Genomic DNA, 25290 nt, shown 5'->3' on the forward strand with positions numbered 1-25290 from the left:
ATCAGACACTTAGAAAGTATGTGACCAAACAGCTGAGTCTCTGCCAGAAGGTGACCATTATCAGCTCTGCCATCTGGCCTTCACCAAGGCAAAGCCACTGACACTAGACCCACATTTGGTCACAGGGTTCCATATGGAACTTGGTGGGCTTCTGAACTCATCTGTCTGCCCTAAAAATATGGTCCTCTGGCTTTTCAAATGCACAAATATAATCACATCATTCATTTGCTTAAATCCATTTAGTGGCATCCCATTACCCAAAGCCTCAGTCTGAATTCCCTCACCTGCCCCAAAAGGCCCTCCGGATGTAAACACCACCAACCACTCCACCTCATCTCTTAGCTCTTCTTTTACCACTTTCCCTCGTATACTTTATATTCCAACAAACTCAAACTTCTGTCCACTCCTAAAACATTCAACTCTATACTTGCTATTGGCCTGACAGCTTCATAAGTGCTTTTAACCTTCTTCACCTGGCTAACTTTCAGGTCTTAGCTTACATGGCACATCCTCAGGGAAGCGCTCCTTGCCTCTCAGATGGGTTAGGTGTCTCTCTACTGTATGTTGTTTCACACACAGCTCTCACATCTCTATAATTACTTGCTCAATGTTTTCTCTCCCCCACTAGACCATTATTTCTACGAGTCAGCTACTGTGGCTGTCTTGGTCACCATTGGCAAAGTCCTGCCCAATGCCTATGACAAACGCAATTAAAAAATTTTTTTAAAGTTAGGTGGTTATACTATCCTTCTTAACATGATTGACAAAATGTGAGTGCTACATATCTCAGGCCATTCTAGCTATAAGCTAAGAATCTTTCCTTTACTGTACCCAGAAGAGTATCTTGAACCCACTCAGTATCTTTTAAACAAATAAATCCCGTAAAATAATATCCCCCAAATTGTTTAATTCAGTAAAATATGAAGTCGAGGCCACCTAGAACACTATATTTTAACTTTTCTATTGTTTTGGTCACATGTAAAGAATAACAATGAAAACAAGACACTACTGTGTCACATCAAGAAATAACTTTATCCAAAAGGAATTCGAATGTAAGATATATTTAGCATCAATTCATATATTAGTAACTTATACATGTATTGTCACGTATGACATCCAGAAAAGCACAAAACAGTTTCTAACACGTTCCACCAAACTTCGGGCGTACTTTATGTGTCATTTCCATGACTACCAACCACACATATAGAGACTAGGGGATATTTAGGGAAGATGGCTTTCCAGGAAGTTTATAAATTTGGAAAAAAAAAAAAAAAAAAAAAGGCATGTCAAAATACAGCATAAGTAGCAATGGGGCCCTGAATTTACTTTGGAAAGATTGCCTAAGGCACCACTATAATGAACAGTTGTAAATCCCTGATCAGACTTCAAATTTTTCTGGTCTTAAAATGTCAATTCTAACCACAAGGTTAGGTGACTAGATTAGCTGGTATACTATTTCCTCTGTGCCAGCATCTGTAAGAAATATTACATCTATCCTGGACACTGTCACTCCGATTTATATTAGTAATAGATCTGATTATATCAGGTGTGAAAGGCAATATGTGTAATTTTTCTTTAAATGCATTTTAAGAACAAATAGCACTTGAATGAATGGTGGCAGACCAGGGAAAAGGACTATTTTAATATAAAACAATATTAAATCAGCATGTAATGAGGTTGAGTGCTGAAACTGTGAAAACTGATAATTTAGAAATTGTAAACGCTTTTATTCGAAATTGTAAAAAGGCACCAATTGCCCTAGTTTGCCGGAATCACAGTTCTTACGAATAATAGCATCTACTGATGATGAACATGACATGAATTAAATGTTTTTAAATTTTAAAACAATTTTAAAATAGAATAATTTTGATAAAATCAGAATATAAAATAATGAAGACCAAATCCAATGGACAGTGATTAACTGTTATTTGGATGAAGAAAACCAGGAATGCTCATGACCAGTAGTTCCCAAGCACCTTGTGCAGGTGACTCAGGGGCTGCTGAGGAGTTGGTTAAGGAGAAGGAGGATACAGCCAGTGACTGGGACCCTGCCTCAGCATCAAACAGATAAGCTCACTTCTGTGTTTTACTGTACATTGAGAATATGTGTAAGTCATTTTTTAAAAAGGTTTCCTGTGATTAAAAGAGAAAATTCTGAAAACCACAGCAACATGTCTACACTGTTTCTAAGCATACAAAGAGAATTAGAACATCTGAGACAACTATGGCTCCAATCAGAAGAAGGGTTAGTTTTCTTTTCTCCTATTGATAATGTCAAAATGATGTGTCATCTATTGAGCCATACTATGGAGTAGCAGGCTACTAGTTAGGCGCCTTCCCCAGTTAACAGCACGTATCCAAAGGACAGCTAGCCAAGTGGGAAGGTGGTAGGTAAATGCTCACCTGGGCTAGGCAACCATCACAGCAAGCAGGTCCCCTCTCAGCCTGGCCTTGGCAATGAGCTGCTTCTGAGAAGCCACAGCTATCTGTGGTTGAAAGCTCACTCCCTTGAGGCTTTGCAGAGAACAAGAGACATGGGCTGTGGGGCAGCTTTTCAATAAAACTGAGAGGCACATCAACGTGGCACTGTATGCGTCCACTTAAGGATATATGATAAACATGCAATTTCAAAAGGTAAATTATTAAAGATAATTGGCCAATGTATAGATACGCATGGTTTTTAGCACATAGGCCCTCAATAAAATATTACTGAATCTATTCCAAAAATGTAATGTTCACTAAGTAATATGCTGTAAAAGGTAAAAGTCAGGAAAAGAAATTCAACTCTTAAAAAAAAAAGCACATAAAATCCACTCTATCTTAATGCAGCAGTTGGAAAAGTTTTCTTTTTTCTTTCCTTTTTCTAAGTTGCAGTAGGTTTTATACCTAATAAAGTCTGTTCTAGACACAGGAAATAGCACATTATTAAATTGTAAAACACAATTTTGATTAACAGATAACTGGTATCATGAGTTTAAAAATCAGATGAAAATAGCACTTAAAAAAAGGAAAAAATGACTAAGTGGATCTATACAAATCAATGTGTGGGACCTTAGCAAGGAAAGTATAAAATATTTTTTTTAGTAAGTAGTTTTTCATTAGTTAGAAGGAAATGGAATTCTGAATTTCACCTTATATGTTTGGTCCTCTTATATTTCCCAGACAAAACAGTCCTAACTGTTTTAACAAATCTTAATTAAAGTAATCTAATAATGTAGAATTCAGGACAACCTACCACCTGTGCATCTACAATATCCTGAAAGTCATGCTCAGTTAATGAAAAAAAAAAAAAAAAGCCAAATCTGAATATGTTTACAGTTTTCCACAATAAAATAAAATATCTAGAAAGGCAAATAAAAATGGTTTACTTACATGAGGTTATTTTTACTTGTTGATTGTACATTTAAAAAACTGAGTATGTGGCTTTTCCTGCTCATTCAGTACTTTTCATAAAGTCCCAAGTTGAGTGCATGCTGTTTTGTAAACCATAGTGTCTACACTGTAGCAAAAATCAGATGCACAGGAAGGTAATTTTTACCTTGCAGAAAAGCACTGTATACTGAGTGAGGAACAAATTTGATATCATATAATTTAAGGAGCTCTCATAACCAGGTATGGACATTGGCTTATAAAACATACACTGTGAATCAGGCACAGCAACCTGCAAACCACATCATCCCAACAGTTTTCCATTCTTCCTATTGAGAAACATTTAAAAACAGCATTTTCATCACATGAAAGTAAACAAAAGCAACAACAAAATAAGCTTTCCTCACACTAATTTCTAATTCAAAGAGCTTTACTGTAATTAATGTAAATCACTATCAATCACTGAATTGACTGGGCAAAGATGGACTTGGCACTGTCCCCCCAAAAGAGCCTAGAAAGAATGCTTTAAACAGATATAATCCATAGAGACAGAGATTTACATCATAAATGCTGGGGGCAAAAAGTACATAGAATGACAGATACATGATTTAGGGTCAGAGATGGCATTGCTCCACATAACACAAAAGAATTCTGTTGAAGTGGTCACTGCTTCTGTTGTTTCGTGGCTGGGTTCTTGGGAGGAAGGAGTTTGTATGTATTGAAGTAGCCCACCACCTGCTGGGGAATCTCTGCCAAGACACACTGAGCAAGTGCTTCTTTTGGAGCCTTGTGAAAAACAAAATCAACGTGACTTTATTAGCAACTGAATTTTCCTGGCTTTTTCATAAAAGAGACTAGGGATACTTCAGCAGCCACTAAAATGAAGCAATTCTAATTCATAGGCCTGTACCTTTTCTTAGGAACAGTCCATGAAATATGGAATGACCTAACTAGCCAAAGTTACTTAGGATTGCTATTACTATCCCTGCTAACATTTGTCAAGTCCTTTTTTGGTGCCAGCATTCTAAAATTTGATGATTTTGTTGTTTTATAACTTTTAAATATGGGTCTTTCATCCACTTGGTATTTTTTTTTTTTTTTACTTCTTTTTTACAATTACAGATTCATAGGAAGTTGCAAAAACAATAAGAAAAGGTACCATGTACCCTTCACCCAGATTTCTCCAAAGGTAACATCTTACATAACTACAGCATAGTTTCAAAACCAGGCAGCTGACATTGGTATGGTTCACAGAACTTACTCTGATTTATAATTTTACATGTACTAATTTGTGTGTGTTTGTGTGTGTGTGTGTGTGTTTCTGCATAATTCTATGCAATTTTGTCATCTGGGTAGATATGTATAACCATCACTACAATCGAGATACAGAACTTCCCCAACACCACAAAGATCCCTACCTAACATTACTACTTTATAATCACAACACTCCACTTCCTCCCTTCCCATTGCTGGTGGGAATGTTAAATGATACAGCCACTTTGGAAGAGTTTAACAACTGCTTTAAGAATTACACATGCAACTACTGTATAACCCAGCAACTGTAGTCCTAGGTATTTATCCCAGAGGAATAAAAACTTACGTTTGCACAAAAACCCATGCATAGGCTGGGTGTGGTGGTGCACGCCTGTAATCCCAGCACTTAGGGAGGCTGAGGCAGGTGGATCACTTGAGGTCAAGAGTTTGAGACCAGTCTGGCCAACATGGTGAAACTCTGTCTCTACTAAAAAATAGGGAAAAATAGCCAGGTGTAGTGGTGCACACTTGTAATCCCAGGTACTCGGGAGGCTGAGGCACGAGAATCACTTGAATCCAGGAGGCGAAGGTTGCAGTACTGTACTCCAGCCTGGGTGACAGTACTCCACTGTACTTCAGCCTGGGTGACAGAGTGAGACTCTGTCTCAAAACAAAAACAAAACAAACAAACAACAACAAAAATCCATGTATAAATGTTTATGGTAGCCTTGTGCATGAGAGAGAAAAACAGGCAACAGCCAGATGTCCTTCTGTGGTGAAAGTTACACAAATGGTGGTGCATCCATACCATGGAATATGACTCGGCAATAAAAAGGAGTACTTGCAAAAACCTGGTGATTCTCGAGAGAGTGATGCTGAGGGGAAAAAAGCCAATCCCAAAAGGGTGCATATTTTATGATTCCATTTATATGACATTCTTGAAATGACAAAATTACAGAAATGAAGAGCATATTAGTAAGTGGTTTCTAAGGGTTAAGGAAGGGCTAGAAGGAGAAAGGAGGGGATGTGGCTATAAAAGGGCAACAAGAGGGATCCTTGTGATGCATCTTGATTATACCACTGTAAGTATCCTGGTTGTGATTCTGTATTATAGCTTTGCAATATGTTACCACTGGAGTAAACTGGGTAAAATAGTCTTCTAAGAGATATTCATCAAACTAAACTTCCAGCTTGAGGGGGATTTGGCATACACTTACATAAGAGTTTTTTCCAACTGTTACAAAGGTAAAGATAAAATACTTGAGACAGTTGCAATACTATTTTAAAACAATTTATCATATAGCCTGTAAGAAGCACATATGTACATCCTGAAGCAACACTGCCAAACCAAATCAGAGCTCTCAAATGGACAAAGGACAATGTTCACACGTCCTCTAACCCTGCACACCTACTCAATTGCCTGGTTGTAGATGGGCAAAGGTCTGTGTTCACTCACTTTAGTGTTTGAGTAGGGAGGAGTGGTACTCACATTCTGGAACTGTCTGAAAGGCACAAACTGGACAATATCTCTGATGGCCACTTCGCCTGATGGGGAGCGGAGACTTCCACCATCACCATCCAGAAACTCCATGGCACTAAAGTCAGCACCTCCAACTCCAACAATGATGATGGACATAGGCAGCCTGGAGGCATTAACTATAGCTTGTCTGGTTTCATCAAGGTCTGTGATCACACCATCGGTAATAATCAAAAGCACAAAATATTGCTGCCAGAAAAAGAAAACATGTCCACTGAGCAAGTCAAGCAATGGCTAATGGCATCTCTGCCTTGATAAGTCATCCATCCAGTCTTTCTTGTTCATTTTCCTGCCAGTCTCTACCCTGGCTACCACTACGTAAAATATTCTAAGCTCTTCTGATGACAAGGAAATTGACTCTTAACAAAAACTGCAGGTTCATTAAAAGTGCAACAAACCACAAAATAGGGTTGGCAAAATATATGGAAGCAAGACATTTAAATGTCAAATATTAACCTTTCAGTAAGACTAGGAATAACAGTTTAACTCAAGTATTAAATATGTCAAGGAGGCAAGTGGAAAACTTCATTCTCAGAAAAGCAAATAAATATAAAAATATTAGAATTAGAATACAAAAATTTTACAAATTAAAATACAAAAAAAAAAAAATAGATATGGTTTAAGTGATAAAATCATCCCCCAGATTGTGTCGCCCAAGATAAACCTTTTCAGAGAGCAGTAAAATGTTACATCAAGCAGTGACTCCATCTTTTGGGCCATTTAAGTCTAGAATAGGAATAAGATTTACAATATTAGCTAACATGTGTTGAGTGTTTACTCTGACCCAGGCATTCGGCACTTTATATGAATTATCTTATCTAACCTTTTCAACAACAGTATGAGGTAGTTTCCCCTAACTTACTTCTGAATATGCTGAAGCTAAGAGAGATTTGGTATCCACGGTCCAATAGGTAATGGTCAGCTCATTCAAATGTCTTTAGTACAATAAGAAATCTTGTAACAGCATCTGATGTGGTAAGTTTCCTTAAGCCTTAATTTGTTATGTCTACTTCAAAAAGGTAGATGATATGCATTTTTTTAGTAGAACCTATCTATGGAAGTTAGTTCAAAGGATGAAAGACTTATGAATGCCAAGTGTTATTTTGCTGTTGTCTTATTTTTAACAATCACTAGCATAACCACAACAAAAGTTACTCCCAAATCAAGAGTGACTGTGTTATTGTATCTTGCCCTGACTTTATATTATGACAAACCAAAAAAATAGAAAAATGGCACCAGGAGCTGCTACCAATCCACATTCTTCCCATTCCCTGGCCATAGAGCACTTACAGAAGCTGTTTGCTGTTGTGTGGCTGCAGCAGCAAACCTGGCCACATGATTTATGATTGGAGAAAAATTAGTTGGTCCATAGAGTTTTATCTGAGGAAGACAAGACCGATATGCCTCTACAATGCCTTGGATTCCTAGAACAAAAAAAAAAACAATATTAAAAATTCTCAAGCACAGTGTGTTTATTCTGGCTAATTTGATTATATATATCAACATACAGTACTTTAAATAGTCAAAAGTTCTATATGCAGGAGTTCCTCTAAGCTATGTATTACATAACTCCATAGGTATGCTCCATTGCAAAAACCTATAAGCTCTGTCCTCCCCCAGTAGAAGGGATTTACTTTCATCTCAGTCAAATTACTCATTAGTCTACAGTAGGACTGTTACATTTGTGCTTAATTTTAATACATGTTGGGAATGTGACTCTGATAGAAAACCATGAAAAAGGTTCCACATCATACAGCGGATGATAAAAGGTAAGAAAGAGTTATTAATAAAATGAAAAATCATTTGCACATGTGGCCAGAGGTGCTACAAAAATACCAGATGGCAATAAAACTAATATTAATTCTAGTTAATTAACTGATACAAGTGTTTATTCAATAAGTTTTTTTTTTTTTTTTTGAGACAGAGTCTCGCTCTGCCCCCAGGCTGGAGTGCAGTGGCCGGATCTCGGCTCACTGCAAGCTCCCCCTCCAGGGTTCACGCCATTCTCCTGCCTCAGCCTCCCGAGTAGCTGGGACTACAGACGCCCGCCACCTCGCCCGGCTAATTTTTTTGTATTTTTAGTAGAGACGGGGTTTCACCGTGTTAGCCAGGATGGTTTCGATCTCCTAACCTCGTGATCCGCCCGTCTCGGCCTCCCAAAGTGCTGGGATTACAGGCTTGAGCCATCGCGCCCGGCCTCAATAAGTTAAAGGTTAATCATTGTATCACAGACTGCATTAGTTCCAAATATTCACTTCCAAGTTATTTATCCATTTTGCTGCAGAAGCACTGATGTGTTCGTTTAGGGGTACTGCCCCTAAACCTGCTGGCACATTTTATAACAGAAAGTTGGACAGGACCATTTGATTAACTTTGACCAATGCATGTGACACCCATGCCTAAGCAGATGTCTTAAGAACTACTGCCTGTTTTTTCCAGCTCTCTTGCTCCTTTCCTTGCCATAGGAGCAGCACATCCCAGATAAGGCTGTTCCTTCAGTCTGAGTCCCAATATAAGAAATACGTAGAGAACTACAGCCTAGCTGCATGTAAAACGAGCAAGAAATAAACTGCTGTCATTAAAGCCACTGAGATTTAGAGATTGTTTATCACAACAGCACAGCCCAGTGAAAGTTGACTGACATTGCTGGTCAAAGCACTGCCGATGAAACTTGTATCCCACACATGCACCTGTTGAATCTGCCCTTAATATCAGAGCATTTAGGATGCAGATAGGATAACAGAAATTCTAAAGAATTCCCAACAATATTTGCTGAGACCATCACAGATACTTGCCACAAAAAAAAAATACCTTAATGTAAATCAAAACAGGTATCTTGCTTTTAAAATGTCCAATAGAACACAGATCAACAAAAAAGAGAAGCATACACAGTCATGTGTCACTTACCAATGGGGATAAATTCTGAAAAATGCGTTGTTAGGTGATTTCATCATCATGTGAACATCGTAAGATTATACTTACACAAACCTAGATGGTAGAGCCTACTACATACCTAGGCTATATGGTATAGCCTATTGCTCCTAGGTGAAAAACCTGTACTGCATATTGCTATACTGAATAATGTAGGGAATTATAGCAACTGTACATATGTCTTTTCTTTTCTATGTCTTTACAATAAAAATACGATATTAAAATGTTATGGGCCTACTGTCACACATGTGGTCTGTCATTGACTAAAATGTCATTTTTAGTGCATGACCATACTTGGCTTGAAAGCTTCATGAAACCAACTCTCTCCTCTTAAAATGTAAGAGTTCCAATACAGGTAGTCTTATGAACAACCTTTGAGAATGTAACTAATTCATATGCAGAGGTGATTTTACATGCATAAGGTCCATGTAACTAGTAGTCAATCCAGTAGTAACAAAGGCATAAATAATTCATTTAGGGCTGGGCATGGTGGCTCGTGCTTATAATCCCAGCACTTTGGGAGGCCGAGGCAGGTGGATCACATGAGGTCAGTAGTTCTAGACCAGCATGGCCAACATGGTGAAACCCTGTCTCTACTAAAAATACAAAAATTAGCCGAGTGTGGTGGCAGGCGCCCGTAATCCCAGCTACTCGGGGGGTCCACAGCAGGAGAATCGTTTGAACCTGGGGGGTGGAGGTTGCAGTGAGCCGAGATCATACTATCACACTCCAGCCTGGGGGACAAGAGCGAGATTTCATCTCAAAAAAAAAAAAACATAAACAAAAACAAAAATGTAATTTCTTCACAAATATCAAGAGCCTTCAATCCCTTAATTAAAACTAAATTATGCCAAAAACCCTTTCTATGCATCAAAGTAACAAGTTTTTTCTAAGGCATATTATTTCTAAGGCAATTAAGTTCAATGATTAGTTAGGAAAAGGGGATTAAACTTTCTTGACTTAAAATCAGGCTCTGAGCTTTTTGCTCTATAGTATCTCCTTTGTTTAAAACCAAACTGATCTTTTTCCAGAGTGTAAACCACTTGGTGAACAGTCCAAGGATGGGCTTACATTACTCACAGAATGACTGAACTTCTTAAATGAATTATCATATGATATGTCATCCATATTCATTTACAATAAATGAACGCTAATTACAACAAATTCTAAAAATTATTCCACTTTCATTATAAAAATGAAGCATATTTCTTAAAAAGAATAACATTCCCAGTTTCAAATGGCTAGGGAATAAAAGAGGTCACAACCAGTCACTGAAAGTGCCTCAAAGGAACACTAAATTAGTATGGAAAAAGTGTTCTGGGGAAAAGAACAAAACCATATTGCAAACTGCCTCCACAAAAATTGTTCACGCTCTTCCACCTTATGAATATTGTTTAGGAAGAAAAGAAAAAAACACTTTCTTCTGTTAGAAAGCTATACATTTGTAATTGTCAAAAGGACCCTTTGCAGAAAATTAGCTTATTGTCTAGAATTTTAAATTATGCCTCTTGCTCCCACACCTACTTTCCCTTTTCCAAACTCTTTAGTCTCATATATAATTTAGTGGAAGAGCTGGCATTTCTGATTGATTGCTCAATGTGGTAAAAAAAAGAAGCAGCACTTGGATACTTGAGGTATAAGGAAAAAAGTAAAATGTGGCTGGGCATGGTGGCTCATGCCTCTAATCCCAGTACTTTGGGAGGCCAAGGCAGAAGGCAGGAAGATAGCTTAAGGTCAGGAGTTCAAGACCAGCCTGGATAACATAGCGAGACCCTGTCTCTATTTTTGTAAATAAATAAAAGAAAAACGTGAAATGAAAGACAAATATGTGCCTCCTGCTCTCTACACAGAGGAAAGCTGCTATAGAAGCTCAATTCTTTGTTCCTTTTGCCCATCCCAGCTACTTACAGAATACTGTGTGAGCAACAAGTATTAGATGCTGGATACTTTTCTCTTTGTAGAGAGTGACTACTCAAAAGATCTGTATATTAAATTACTTATTTTATTGAAGGTTTGCTTTCAAATAAATTTACATGTGAAAATACTTTTTAATATATGATTATTTTTACTGATCTGCCCCAAAGATTGAGAATTTTTTTGTCCTACTAAAGTTCTTAAGGTAGGAGGATTTAGCTTACCACCTCCATCATCATAATACTGATTTGCCCCATAATTACCATTACCACCCTAACCACCAACCTGGTGCAATTCTTCTACCTTATACAACAGAAAGTTAAATATGTAAGAAAATGAAACCTAGAGATGAAATTTGAGTAGTTTTCATCACAAGAAAAAAAACAAAGAACAAAGAACAAAGTAACAAAGACTAGTGAGACTTTCCATTTGAAGTCTTCATGTTTATTTTTTAACTTACCATTGCAGTAGGGATTGGATGGGTTGAAGTTCATTGGAAATTCATGTGATACCTGTCAAAGATGGACAAAGGACTGATGAGGGCTGGGTTGCTTTTCTAGGAGGTAAAGCTTTAAAAATGAGATTTCCTCTTACCTGCCACTGAGGAGGTATCTGAGCTCCAAAACCAAAAGCTGGAAACATCTTATCACTAAAAAGAAAAAAAAAAAATTAATAAAATGTTGTTTTTCCAAAATAAAAAGGCTTTATCTTTGCTCACAATAAAATCAATATGAGCTCATTTCAAAAACAATTTTTCAAAATCTTAGAAAAGTATGAAGATAAAACAAAGATTACCTATATTAACTGCCAAAGAGAATCAATGTTAATATTTGACAACTCTCATCCTAAATATTTTTCTGTGCACTGAGGAAGAAAAATCTTTCTCTCTATAGATTTTGTAGAAAAGGAGTTTACATGCATGTTTTATAACCTACTCTGTTCTACTTAAATCTTGTATATCATTTCAGTGATCAAATGGGTAAATAAATACACGAAGCCCTGAAAACCACAATTCTTTTTTTACTAATTTAAAGCAAACTCATTTGGTAGCACAACCTGACCTCAGATGATCAGAAGATATTGGTAGCTTTTATTTATGCCACTTAATACAAACATTCATACATTAGGGAGAGGGACAGTGGACCGAATGTATACATCACGTGAATAGCCACTGAGTATAGATATCCTCCCCTAGATGTGTGATAGCCAATGTTCTGCCATTATAAAACACCATAATGAACGTATTTTTTCCTATGAGGAATATTATTTTCATATTTATTCTTTTTTTTTTTTTTTGAGACAGAGTTTTGCTCTGTCGCCCAGGCTGGAGTGCAGTGGCCGGATCTCAGCTCACTGCAAGCTCCGCCCCCCAGGTTCACGCCATTCTCCTGCCTCAGCCTCCCGAGTAGCTGGGACTACAGGCACCCGCCACCTTGCCCGGCTAGTTTTTTGTATTTTTTTTTTTAGTAGAGACGGGGTTTCACCGGGTTAACCAGGATGGTCTCGATCTCCTGACCTCGTGATCCGCCCGTCTCCGCCTCCCAAAGTGCTGGGATTACAGGTTTGAGCCACCGCGCCCGACTCATATTTATTCTTAACAGTTAGTTTTGCATTGAAGATGGAGCCTATGCCATGTCAGAAATATTTCTCCCAGGCTGAGGTGGGAGGATCACTTGGGCCCAGGAAGTAGAGGTTGCAGTGAACCCTGACTGCACCACTGTACTCTAGTCTGGGTGACAGAGTGAGACTCTCTCTCATAAGAAAGAAAGATACATTTTTCCCCAGTTTGTAGTCTGTCTTCAACTTTGTTTAAAGCATCTTTCTTTTCATAGTTTTTAATATTAATGAATGTGAACACAAAAAAGGTTTCATGATTTTTGCCTTTGCTCTCTTAACGGTTTTCCTCACTACAAGATTATAAACAATTCACATATATTTTCTTCTAGAACTTTAAAGTTTGCTTTTGATATTAAACTTCTAATTCATCTGGAAAGTGTTTTGAAGTGGATATGAAGCAGAAATTGCTGCTCCCCGGCAATATCCATTCTCTCCTTTAATAATAGAACACCTGAGCTAGACACTGCACCTCCTAGCTTCTCTGGGCTGGATGTGATCAGGTGGCTGGAATCTAGAGACGGAGATGTGAGAAAGAAGTGATTTGCCAGCCACTTCTGAATCATACTCCTAAAAGGGAAGGCACATGTACCCCCTGGTCCCTTTCTTCTCTTCCCACTGGCTGGAGAAGATGAGAACCAGAGCTATGGACCCAGAGAGGGAAGCTGTGAATTGAGAATAACAGAACTCTCCTATCAGTTCTTAACTATTATACTTACCCCTAGACATGCAACGTGAAATAAACCTCTATTTTGTCAAAGTCACTTTGTTTTTGGGTGTCCATTTCAGCAGTTTGGTCTGTACTCTAATTTATACAGAATAATATCCTAAAACATGCAAGTATGAGTCAGGGATCCAAATTTCATTCTTGTCCAGTTTGACAGCTTTTACAACTCCTTCCCCTAAATTCACTTATACACATGGGTCTATTTCTGGACTGTTTGTTTGGTTCCACTGGTCATGTCCTAATTCCATACTTGTGATTAAGATAACTGCAAGAATACTTTTAATATCTGCTAGTGAGAAATTATTAATTTTTTAATTCCGTGTTATATCTGACCACCTTTCTAAGCTCTCACTACTTTCTAATAAAGTAACTTTCTATATATGTTAAATATATTTAATGATTTTTGCCTTAAAACTTACTAGCCTGAAATTGGAATTGCCACCTTGCTTTAGATTTCTTTGCATGTGCCTACAAATTTTACCTCTTTAAATGCTACAGATTAATTAAAAGCCCCATCAATATGAAAATAAAATAATAATAGACAAAAACAAGAGAAACTTTATTCTGTACTCTTAACACATCCAGGAAAAACACTACTAATGCAGATGTCTTCTATATTGTTCAATAAACCCTCAAGAGGACCTATTTAAATCTATTCAAAACTTAACCATTGATAACCATTCAGAATATTTCATAGCAATTAGATCTAGTTATCCTTCAGCACTTGTTAAAAGTCACCATTAAAAAAATAATTTGACAACTGCCAAGGAGATAGATATGTTAAGAAATAGTTTTTGTGTTTATAAAACATGTCTTCTGGGCTTTAATCACTCATAGAACTTATGCCTAACAAATAAGCCCCAAGGAAACCAGACTAAAGAAACAAGAGCCTTGCTGACATCAGTCAGGAAGTAAATAGCAAACTATATGTACTATAAAGCAAAGTACATGCAATGTATTATAACTCATCACAGCAAGATATTAGAGATCTAAGGTAAACAGCAATATTGCCACAAAGAGAAAAATAGAAGATAAGACGGGGGGATTTTAGGAAGAAAGCATCATCGTCCTACCACCTGTATCAGAGTACTAGCCGAAGAAACAAACTACCCTTTCTGGGGAATTGTGGAAACATGTATTTTAGTTTTTCCAAAGTCATACTCACGCATCATAATCTTGAATGACCAGTCCCACAGACCAGAGAGCAGTCAAATACTCATTAACGCCATTGGGGCTGATGTAATGAAGGGAGTCTGGAGACCTTGGGTCACCATTGGAGCCAGTGAAGTCCACTCCCACCTGCCAAATAACAATTGCAGCCCTTACTAAGGAGAAGGCAGGGACACCTGTGCTTGATGTCTGAGAAAACTTCAAGAGATGCAATACAATCATGAATCCTGGCGCCGACTTCCTAACAAATGTCTACCACTTATTTCCATAGACAATTAAACAAGTAAAGCCTAAATGTGAAACAACCTGATGCCTCTACTTTTCTAGATGGCTTAAATAATGAATTACTATATCCACTACTTAGGCTTAGGGGTTGTCTTTTATAAGGCTGTCTCACTAATGCTTTCTAGTCCTTAAATTACTTCAGGATAACCACTGGTTTGTAGGTTTGTACACATCTGCTTTCTCTCAGGAGAAAGAGATCTCATCAACAAAGCAGAGAGCTTCACGATGGATGAGCCCAGACAACCTGCCTGAGGACTCTAAGAAGACTATGCCAAACAGATTGTGAAAATTTCATTACAAAGTCAGTTTTGCAGTGAAGAAAATATACTGCAATATGGAGGAAAAAGCCTATGCCGAAAAATTCAGTGTTACTTACGGTAAAATTCAGCTGACATCCTCCCATTATATAGTCAAGGAATGTGCATTCTACTGTAATCTAAAAATAAGAGAAAACTGTTAAAATTACAACTCTTCTACTATACAAGAGAAGCAAAAAACTCTTTGGCATATATTTTTAAAAGTCTGTAAACTGAACAGGACATAATATAAACATGGAAATTACCCCTGCATTCAGGTTTAAGATATCCCTTCCCCTATGTGCCATGAATCTGTAAGATTTTACTTCAAGATAATTACAGCAATGTTAAGATTAGAATATTAATGGCCAAAGATGAAATATACTAATTTTAAGTTTTAAGATATTAGTAATGAATCCAATATGTTGAGGGCTTTAATAAGCATAGTAGTCAACATTTAAAAAACAAAAACTCCACTCCACTTGTTCAGCCTAAGAAATCTTGGCTTTTCCTCTCTACTCATAACATTTTCTTTCTTTTTTTTGAGATGGAGTCTCGCTCTGTGGCCCAGGTGGGAGTGCAGTGGCTGGATCTCAGCTCACTGCAAGCTCTGCCTCCCGGGTTTACGCCATTCTCCTGCCTCAGCCTCCCGAGTAGCTGGGACTACAGGCGCCTGCTACCTCGCCCAGCTAGTTTTTTGTATTTTTTTTTAGTAGAGACAGGGTTTCACTGTGTTAGCCAGGCTGGTCTTGATCTCCTGACCTCGTGATCCGCCCGTCTCGGCCTCCCAAAGTGCTGGGATTACAGGCTTGAGCCACCGCGCCTGGCCCTCATAACATTTTCTATTGAAATTATGAAGAGGATAAATGCATTGGGTCAGGTCATCTCCACTAAATACTATGCTTCTTTATATTTCCTAAGATAATGAAAAACTTATCCTTGTCCTTTGCAAATAACTTGTCAAACCTTAGAAACAGGTTACTTGATTTTTTTTCCTCTTCCCTACTTGATTCTTTTTGCTAAAGGTGATCAGATGCTCATGTGATTTTCAACTGCCTGAAATTCAAGTATTTGTTTAACATAAATCATACTAACAGGAGAACTTGAAATATGATCTCATTATATTATAAGTAGCCAAGGCTTAGGTTGGGTGCAATGGCACACGCCGGTAATCCCAGCACTTTGGGAAGCCAAGGCGAGTGGATCATGAGATCAGGAGTTCAAGACCAGCCTGGCCAACATGGTGAAACCTCGTTTCTACAAAAAATACAGTGTTGTGGTGGGCGCCTGTAATCCCAGCTACCTGGGAGGCTGAGACAGACAGAGAAATGCTTGAACCCAGGAGGCAGAGGTTGCAGTGAGCCGAGACTGTGCCACTGCACTGTAGCCTGGGCAACAGAGCAAGACTCCAGCTCAAAAATAAATAAATAAATAAAAATAAGTAGCCAAGGCCAACTGACCTCACACTGTTTGACACTGATAACACCTGAATTCTTGTAGCTTTTTTTCTTTTGCCTTTTTTTCTCATTTATGCATTCAAATTCAACCTGTAGGAAGAGAAGACAAAAATGTTACTTTTTATTAGCAATATTAGAAATGCCAGTATGAACTTAAGTGAATGACTTTTTTTCCTTTAGAATCAAACTACCTACTGATATAGGTCTGTTGCAAAATATAACTCTGAAACAATTACGTAATATGTTAAGCATGTGGAATATTTATCAGGTAAATTTCTAACAATTAAGGCATTCCTAAAATTGCATACCTTTCAAAATAGTTCCCCCAAATAAATTTTACCTCTGCAGGTAATTTTCTTGCAAATGTTCCGAGGCATAATCTTTTCTCTTTGCTGCATATTTTACCAGAGAGTTGGGCTCTATGGTATAATATGGTATAATAAAGGAAATAAAATATTACTCCTAGCTGTTACCAACATAAAGAATGAAAATATGCTTCAAAGGAAAGAAAAAAAAAAAGTAACATCATAAAACAAATATATGAAGCCCAACTCTATGGTAAAATATGCAGCAAAGATCTTCTCTTTCCACTGGGAATACATGTTAAAAATTGATCTAACACCTCCTCTTGCTTTATATTTCCTTCTCCCAAAAGAATGATCTTCCTTCCCCCATCCTATCTCCCTATCCATCTTGAGGGCTTGGCTCAAGTTGTTCTCCTGTATAACTTCCACTACTCCTCTAGTCTTCTCTGATCTCTATCTACCTCTTTAAATTTCTATAACTATATGAAATTTAGTTACATACTCTGTGTTATTCTCAAGTGTCTCATTTAATTTTTTTCTTCACAGTGACGTTATAATCACCTCCAAGTTATACCTTCAAATTCTCACTGGCTTGCCTGATAATAATATAAGAGATATTCAATAAATACTTGATAAGTCACCTCTTCTGGTTAACACAAAGACACTATGTACTTCAGACAGTCATTACTAGTTTTCCAAGTATCAAACACTAAAAAATACATGTGGTATAATACAATGATGTAAAACAAAATTATGTTAAACAAATTCTTTGATGGTTCAGGATCTTGCTGGAGTCTCAGTCACAATCATAAGTATTAATTATTGAGTATTAGAAATTTAAAAAAGGAAAAACAATTTAAAAATTATTGTTTTACAGAAATTCCACAAACTGAATTCTCATTGAAAAAGGGCTAGATTACTTCACTTATTCATTTATACCTTCATGCTCAATAAGTGCTCTTTGGTCCTGCTGAAGCCTGTGCTTAATGACTCTCAGGCCTGCCCCCAGCTTTCAATATTTCATGGTCTATTTGAGAGGGGCAGGGTCATTCTTCTATAGCACTAGACAAGCGCACTGGGGCCAACTGCCCTGCATTAGCTGCTGGATGGAACTGCTGGCCATGGAAATCAACGCCTACTTTTAAAGCTGATATTGCTCTGTCAAGAGCAATATCAGAAGAGACATCTTCTCTCTGTGAGTAAAGTGTGGTTCCCTCTAGCGCTTGCCTGCATTGTGTTTGCCTTGACTCCAATACCATGATACAATGGGCAAAAGGTTTGGACTTCTATTCCTAGTGACTGACACTGTGATCATCTTTGCTGTCCTCCATGTAGTTGGAGTCCTCATCTGGCATTAGTAACTGTTATGTGGTGTCCTGCTCAATAAAATTCATACCCCAAGTATGAATTGTGGATTATGTGATTACTAAACATTTTGGGGCATTATGCAATATAGAGTAAAAGCATAGTAAACCGTTTGATGCTGCGGGAAAAAAATGAAATACAGCAATAAATACACAGCCCAACTATAAAGTATATGAAAATGCACGGATATAACTTACAGGTGAGCTTCTGGAGGCTTCTTTCAGTTTTGTCATGGTGGTTTGAAAGGTTCCAATGAGATCATGTGACCCATCATTGTCATAATCATAACACTCCACCTGAAATTAAATATAATAAAAATATATAAAAATCAATATAGTTTTATTAAAAAGTATTGGCTGTGATAAATACAATCTATCATGAAGTGCCCTTTTAATTACAGTAAATGAAAATGTGTAATATGCAGTCCCTACTTGGGAAAGTAGGAATTAACATCCTAGAGAAGCAATATTGAAACACTTTCAAACCCCAGCTATCCTTGGAATGGGGATCTAAATAGATCTAAAACCACAGGCAGATGAAAAACACAGTACTGTTTCAATTCCACATTAAGCAGTTTCCAGCTCCTCTATCATGCCTTCTATAAGTGCTGATAAAGGGCAAAAAGGAGGTATACCTTCTTTCTCATCCACTTCTTTGCCTTATTACTATGCAATGGCTAAAAGCCATTATCTGGAGAAAGAAAGGAAGTTAACATTCTAGAAAGCTAAAATGTATATAATTAAATCCTAGATAATTTAGAATTATGAAAAATATATTTCATTAGCTGCAGTCTGGTAAGGCTAGGCTTATATTAGAAGTTAGATATGATGAAGCCAGATTTGCATCATTGTGAAGATCACAACTCTTAAAATGAAAAGAACAATTCCATGCTAAGAGTACTTAGTCCACTGAGGAAGTATCTATACTGGGTCATATTTACTCTATTTCCATGTGAGACAGGGTGAGCTCTAGTCTTAGATCTGGCTCTGACTAAATGCTTTCTCTCTCTGAAAGGAGACAGAAGAGAGGTGAGAGTATTTGAGTTGCACGTAATTTTGTGAAAGGTTGACAGAGCAGTCAAAGAGTAAATATTCACCAGAATACTAGAAAATTATTTGCAATGGGAAAAATTAGGTGGCATGAACTACTAGCAAGCAGAAGTGTTCAAAGGAAGCTGAAAACTGACCATGATTGTGAACATTTAACACCAATGTTTTTATAGTATTTTATTTCAAAACAGATTATTTCATTTCTGCAAACATTTATTATATACACTGTGCACATTCTGTAAATAGTCTTGTGAGGTAGACAGAGTTGGAATCTTGTTACTATGATGCCCACTTTGTAGAACTAAAACTTAGAGGAATTAAATAGTCTTAGAAGATGGTATGCCTTGTGTGGTTACCAACACAGGTAAAGTGAAGCTGTGCTAAGAACACTTTGAAATCTTAGAGCCTATACTTTAAAATAAAAACTTGTAACTAAGAAGCAATTTGTATTTACCATCAGCTAATAGACAGTTTTATCTTGCTAATATCCTTCTCAAACTTAGATTAACTGCCAAGCTAAAATGCTCAGGATTTTATATGTTTACTTAGCAAAGTGACTATTTTTCCCCTTAGTTCTATGAAATGAATGCTTATTATAACTGTAAGTCTTTCATTCTCTACTTCTACTTTCATTATTCTTCAGGAAGAGTACAAATCAATCAATCAAAACAGCCAAGATTGAGAATTTCAATTTTGAGTAACAGAAAGGAATTTTTTTTAAGAAAATGCTTTGCAGGTATTTTGGCCACTGACCAAGTGTGACAGTTTGACTCTTGCTCTACTCAGTATCCAATTTTTAAACCAAAAACCTTTTATATGACTCTTTAATGTGCCAAGAGAAAAGAAATGTAAAAATTTCCATAATTTTTAGAGGAAGTAATATTTAGATAAAGTAGAAAACAAACTATCTTAATATTTTAATAAGTTCGTGTTTTTTAAACAGATATTTTTCAGTTATGGAAAACAGAACCTTGCAGTTTAGATTTGCAATCAGGGAACACCAATTTACATCTAAGACAAGATTAAGCTTTGACAAGGCCAAGATTTTATTTAAGTTAAGATTATGAAGGGCTAAAAAGGTTCATATGTTTAGACTATTCGTACGTTAAAATTTCAGGAAATGTAAATAATATTTTTAAACTAAAAGTTTTGATTACTCACTATAATAAATATATAGAAGAAGCTGCCTCTTGTCCCCTTGAAGGCAGACATGATATTTATAATGCTGGCATATGTTCAGATACTGTTTGAGATAAGACGATTTGTGTCATTTAATTTTTCTCTTTTCAAGAATTCAAAGACCAGTACTATTGGCTTTTTAAACAATGGTAGGCATAACAATATATGCATATATACACATGCATATGTATATACAAGTATATAATATATACATGTATTCATATACATTTAATGGATACGTAATATGCATATACACATGCATATATAGTATACATAATAAACATATGTGTAATAAATAAATAAATGTATACATATATACACATGGGCATATGTATATATGAAAGAGAATGCACACACCACACAACACTACATTCAGTAAGGCATTCCCATTTTAGGCAAAGTGGCAGCATGCATGATTATTTCTCGTATTCACTTGATCTTAATGAAAATAATACATGCTAGAATAATAACACACCACAGCAAAGAAACTACTGAGGATTCTGACTCTATTCTCTGCTCTATAATTCTTTACTATCCCTACAAGCAATTTTCAAACAGTAAGAGAATCACAAATGTATGACTTTTCTGATATTGCAAAGAAATGCAGAACTAAAAGAAATAAAGTCAGTGATGACGTAGCAAACCAAGTTGTGTATTGTTAAAAACAAATAAAAACAAACCAAGAAACTTTTAAGAATGGAAGACATTCATCAGAGAAAGCTCAGAAAATCAGTTTACTTACTATAATAAAATAGCCCTGTAAGCATGCCACTGTGAGCAAAAAAGTTTAAAAAACATTGTTTTGTTGTTAACATATCACTACACACAATCAAATAGTCATGGCTTAGACATTTTTCCCCAGATTTACCTGCTGTCTGACATCTAATGATGTTTACTATTTTTAATATGAAAAGCAAACGTCTGGATTTGGTATAATGATAAAAAATAATTTTATAGCTAGTTTTCAACTATTTATTTTGGACCTGGATTTTCACTACTGTTTCAAATACCTTACAAATTATATTTAGATTGATTTTTAAAGTTCTTTACAAGCTGGAAGCAATTTTTTATGGATCTCAGAAATGAAGCAGTTGGTTTTTTTTTTTTTTTTTTTTTTGAGGGTCTCACTCAGTCACCCAGGCTGGAGTGCAGTGTGAAGCAATCTTGGCTTACTGAGACCTCTGCCTCCCAGGGTCAAGGGATCCTCCCACCTAAGCCTCCCGAGTAGCTGGGACCACAGGTGTGCGCCACCATATCCAGCTAATTTTTGTATTTTCTGTAGAGACAGTATTTAGTCATGTTGCCTAGGCTGGTCTCAAACTCCTGAGCTCAGGCAATTCAACCGCCTCAGCCTCCCAAAGTGCTGGGATTACAGGCCTGAGGCACCACACCCAGCAAAAATAAAGCAGTTTTTCAGTAACAATGGCACCTCTACAAAAGTTTTACAAAACTTTCACTTCTGTTCATTTAATTTTTGCTTTTCTGCAATGTAGAAATTCTTAACTCTATTATAAAAGTGAAGAATCCAGGTGAAGTTTCTTACTAATAAGCAAAATAAATAAATAAGTAAATGTGAAGAAGTTTGGTTACCTGCCCAAGATCCCTTAGCCAGTTACAGGACTAAGTCAAATCTTGAACTGTGGTCTGACTCCAAATCTTATACTTATTCCTCATTACCTTGCCTGCTTTTACCCTATTCATTATCAAAAAAAGAGAAAGACAAACCAAAAAATCCCTTTGATCTACTGATGTCTGAACATAAAAAAGACTTCTATGTGTAATCATGTAAAGATAATAATTCTAGTACAAAAGTGCTTTTTATGTACATGTATGTAAATATTTTTCATTCTCAACACCACTCCATGAGTTTTCTTTTATTTATTTTTTTACTCTTTTTTCAAATAAATGCCTATGAATAAAAACATTTTAAAAAATACTGAGACATCTGCTATTTGCTGTTCATACTTCACTTCCCTGATACTCTAAAACTAAAGCCTTCTAAAGGCTTTCAATTAATTACTTATCTCATTCTGAAAATAAGGAAGAAAAATGCCATCAATACTCCCCCCTTTATGAAGGGTAGAAGCAAGCTCTGAGTTCTTAGGGTAACATCTGCTTCTATCTGCAACAGACATACCAAAGGCAAATAATGTAGTTCGAGGTTCCTATTAGCAGAGCAGAGGAATCTTATTAAAAGGAAAAAATATTAAACTGGACATTTGATTTTTAAAAATAAAGAATAAAATAGAAATGACACTGTTTGATGAAGCATTAGGTCAACAGATTTGTCAAACATGCCTACTCCTCAAACTATGCCACTTATCAGAAGACATTTCTATTTTAGTATTATTCTACACACATAAAATTTAACTCTATAAGTGTCTGTTATATCATTTACTTTCTTTAGATACCATCTTATGTATTAATTTTATGAAATAGGTGAACATGTGTATATTTATGTATTTTATATATATATATACAATTTCAAATTACCTTAATGGTTTTGTCCATATCTCCGTAACACAGGGAGTTCAGAGAGATCTTAAAAGGCCTCCAAACAGGATTCAAGTTGTTTTTAACAACCTATAAAAATGTGGTTTCAAAAAGCTGTTAGAAAAAATTTCCAGTTCATTAACATTTTGCTCCTGCTCTTCCTAGGTTCTTGCTATACTCTCACCATTCATCCTTCACCTTTTCATCAACTCAACTATTTCCACAAAAAATCTACCTAGAACAATATTATACAACTGTTACATGAAAAATGTAATAAACTGTACAGTTGTGGTACATTCTGAGGAAAGTAGAAACCTATTTGGAAAATACATCTACCTACTACAAGGAGCACTTAGAAACTGCAGAGGATGGCCAGGCGCGGTGGCTCACGCCTGTAATCCCCAAACTTTGGAAGGCTGAGACGGGCAGATCACCTGAGGTCAGGAGTTTGAGACCAGCCTGGCCAACATGGTGAAACCCTGTCTCTACTAAAAAAATAAAAAATTAGCTGGGTATAGTGCTGCACGCCTATAATCCTAGCTACTCAGGAGGCTGAGGCAGGAGAATTGCTGGAATCCGGGAGGTGGAGGTTGCAGTGAGTGGAGTTCGTGCCACTGCATTCCAGCCTGGGTGACAGAGTAAAACTACATCTTAAAAAAAAAAAACTGCAGAGGATTATTGATTTCATTAGCAACCACGGTTTCATTGCAGGGCACAGAAGATTCAAATACGAAATAAGAAAAGGTAATACAGAATAAGAAACTCACTATGTTGGAATTGAATTGGAGAAGTAAGTCCACATTTATAATTTAAAATTTTAATACCATATATACATACATAATAAACAGATAAACACAAATATACAAACTTCTTAGCTGTGTCCACTGAAAAGGCCTAAAAACAATGATATCCAGTAGCAATGAGCACATTTAGCACTCAGATGTCAGTGTCTAAATACTACTACCCTCTTGCAGAAATAGAGCTTATTAAGAGACACACTCATACCAGCTCTGGGACAGAAAAAGTACAAGGGGAACTGAGAGCATACTCTAACTTAAGAGAATGCTTAAAGACAAATGAGGTCAAAAAGAAAAACCAAGAGCCATTTTAGAGACTAGGAGCTCTCTCTAGTCAAACTTGGATTAATCTGAGCAGCAAAAATAGAGTAATGAGTTAATACAAAGCATACACTGTTATAACAATCCATGAATTTATAATGATACTAAAAACAAAAGGAAAGAAAGTGAGAGAGAAGAGATGAAAGAGGAATGTCTGCTAATATAAGTAAAAAGGATGAAAGATTTTGAAAAATCACTATTTTACTACCCATAATTCATTAGGCAAGGATCATCAATGGATGCTAAAACCACTGGTTGAAGTGCTAGAGAACAGGTAATTCATGCAGTCTCATAGTTTCACACCACATATCACTTATTAATTAAAAAGGGGAAAAAATGAGACTTTATCATGGTGAGATCTGGTGGTCAGCAGCTTAACCAAGTAGTCAAGCATGACATCAATGCCGGGCAGACTGGTACCATGAGCCTCCTGAAAATGTAAAGAAAAGGAACACACACCATGTTTTTGACAGAAATGTTTGATCTGGATCTAGTTGTGAGGAAACAGAAGAATCCAGAATGTTGGACATTCTAGTCTTGATTTTCAAGATATTCAATGGCACCAAGGAAGGTAGGGAGAAGAGTCCTCTATTGGGAATATAATAGTCAAATCCAAAATATGAGACTTGACTGGATTCTGAACAAAACAAAGCAAAACAAAATACATATAAAACCTGTGGGACAACAGAAGAAATCTGAAGTTGAATGGTATACCGAATAATGATCCATTTAGCTATGTCAAATGTCAATTTTCTCAAGTCTGATTGTATAGAATATCCCTGTTCTTTAAACATACCTGCTGTGGAATTTATTTATTTATTTATTTATCTTGAGGTGGAGTCTCGCTTAGTTGCCCAGGATGGAGTGCAGTGGTGCAATCTCAGCTCACAGCAACTTCCGCCTCCTGGGTTCAAGCAATTCTTGTGCCTCAGCCTCCTGAGTAGCTGGGACCGCAGGCAAGTGCTACCACGCCTGGCTAATTTTTGTATTTTTAGTAGAGATGGGATTTCACCATGTTGGCCAGGCTGGTCTCGAGCTCCTGACTTCAAGTGATCCACCTGCCTTGGCTTCCCAAAGTGCTGGAATTACAAGCATGAGCCACCACACTTGGCCTGCTGCACCATTTAAAGATAAGAGTTATTATGTCTGTAGCTCCATTAGGATGATTTTCCAAAAGGAAAATATATGTGTGCATAAGTGTGTGTGTGTGTGTGTGTGTGTGTGTGT

The 25290-nt window shown here is 36.7% G+C and overlaps 1 protein-coding gene across 2 annotated transcripts in view; it reads right to left on the minus strand.

Moving 5' to 3' along the window:
• Positions 1-932: 932 nt before the first annotated feature.
• The window catches only part of CPNE3 (copine III), a 56243-nt gene continuing 31885 nt past the window's right edge, over positions 933-25290 (minus strand). Inside the window, exons 8-17 of one of the 2 annotated variants that reach the window (XM_011937080.1) lie at positions 22946-23035; positions 18422-18520; positions 16558-16644; positions 15178-15237; positions 14512-14645; positions 11600-11654; positions 11466-11517; positions 7451-7584; positions 6113-6349; positions 933-4155 (exon numbers count right to left, since the gene is read on the minus strand). In XM_011937080.1, the coding sequence (XP_011792470.1) occupies positions 4033-4155; positions 6113-6349; positions 7451-7584; positions 11466-11517; positions 11600-11654; positions 14512-14645; positions 15178-15237; positions 16558-16644; positions 18422-18520; positions 22946-23035 (1071 nt within the window). In that variant the 3' untranslated portion in view covers positions 933-4032. The remainder of the gene's footprint in view (positions 4156-6112; positions 6350-7450; positions 7585-11465; positions 11518-11599; positions 11655-14511; positions 14646-15177; positions 15238-16557; positions 16645-18421; positions 18521-22945; positions 23036-25290) is intronic. The other variant, XM_011937081.1, reaches the window with a different exon arrangement.

The sequence above is a fragment of the Colobus angolensis genome, unplaced genomic scaffold (genome assembly GCF_000951035.1).
Source record: "Colobus angolensis palliatus isolate OR3802 unplaced genomic scaffold, Cang.pa_1.0 Scaffold16, whole genome shotgun sequence".
NCBI classification, from domain to species: Eukaryota; Metazoa; Chordata; class Mammalia; order Primates; family Cercopithecidae; genus Colobus; species Colobus angolensis.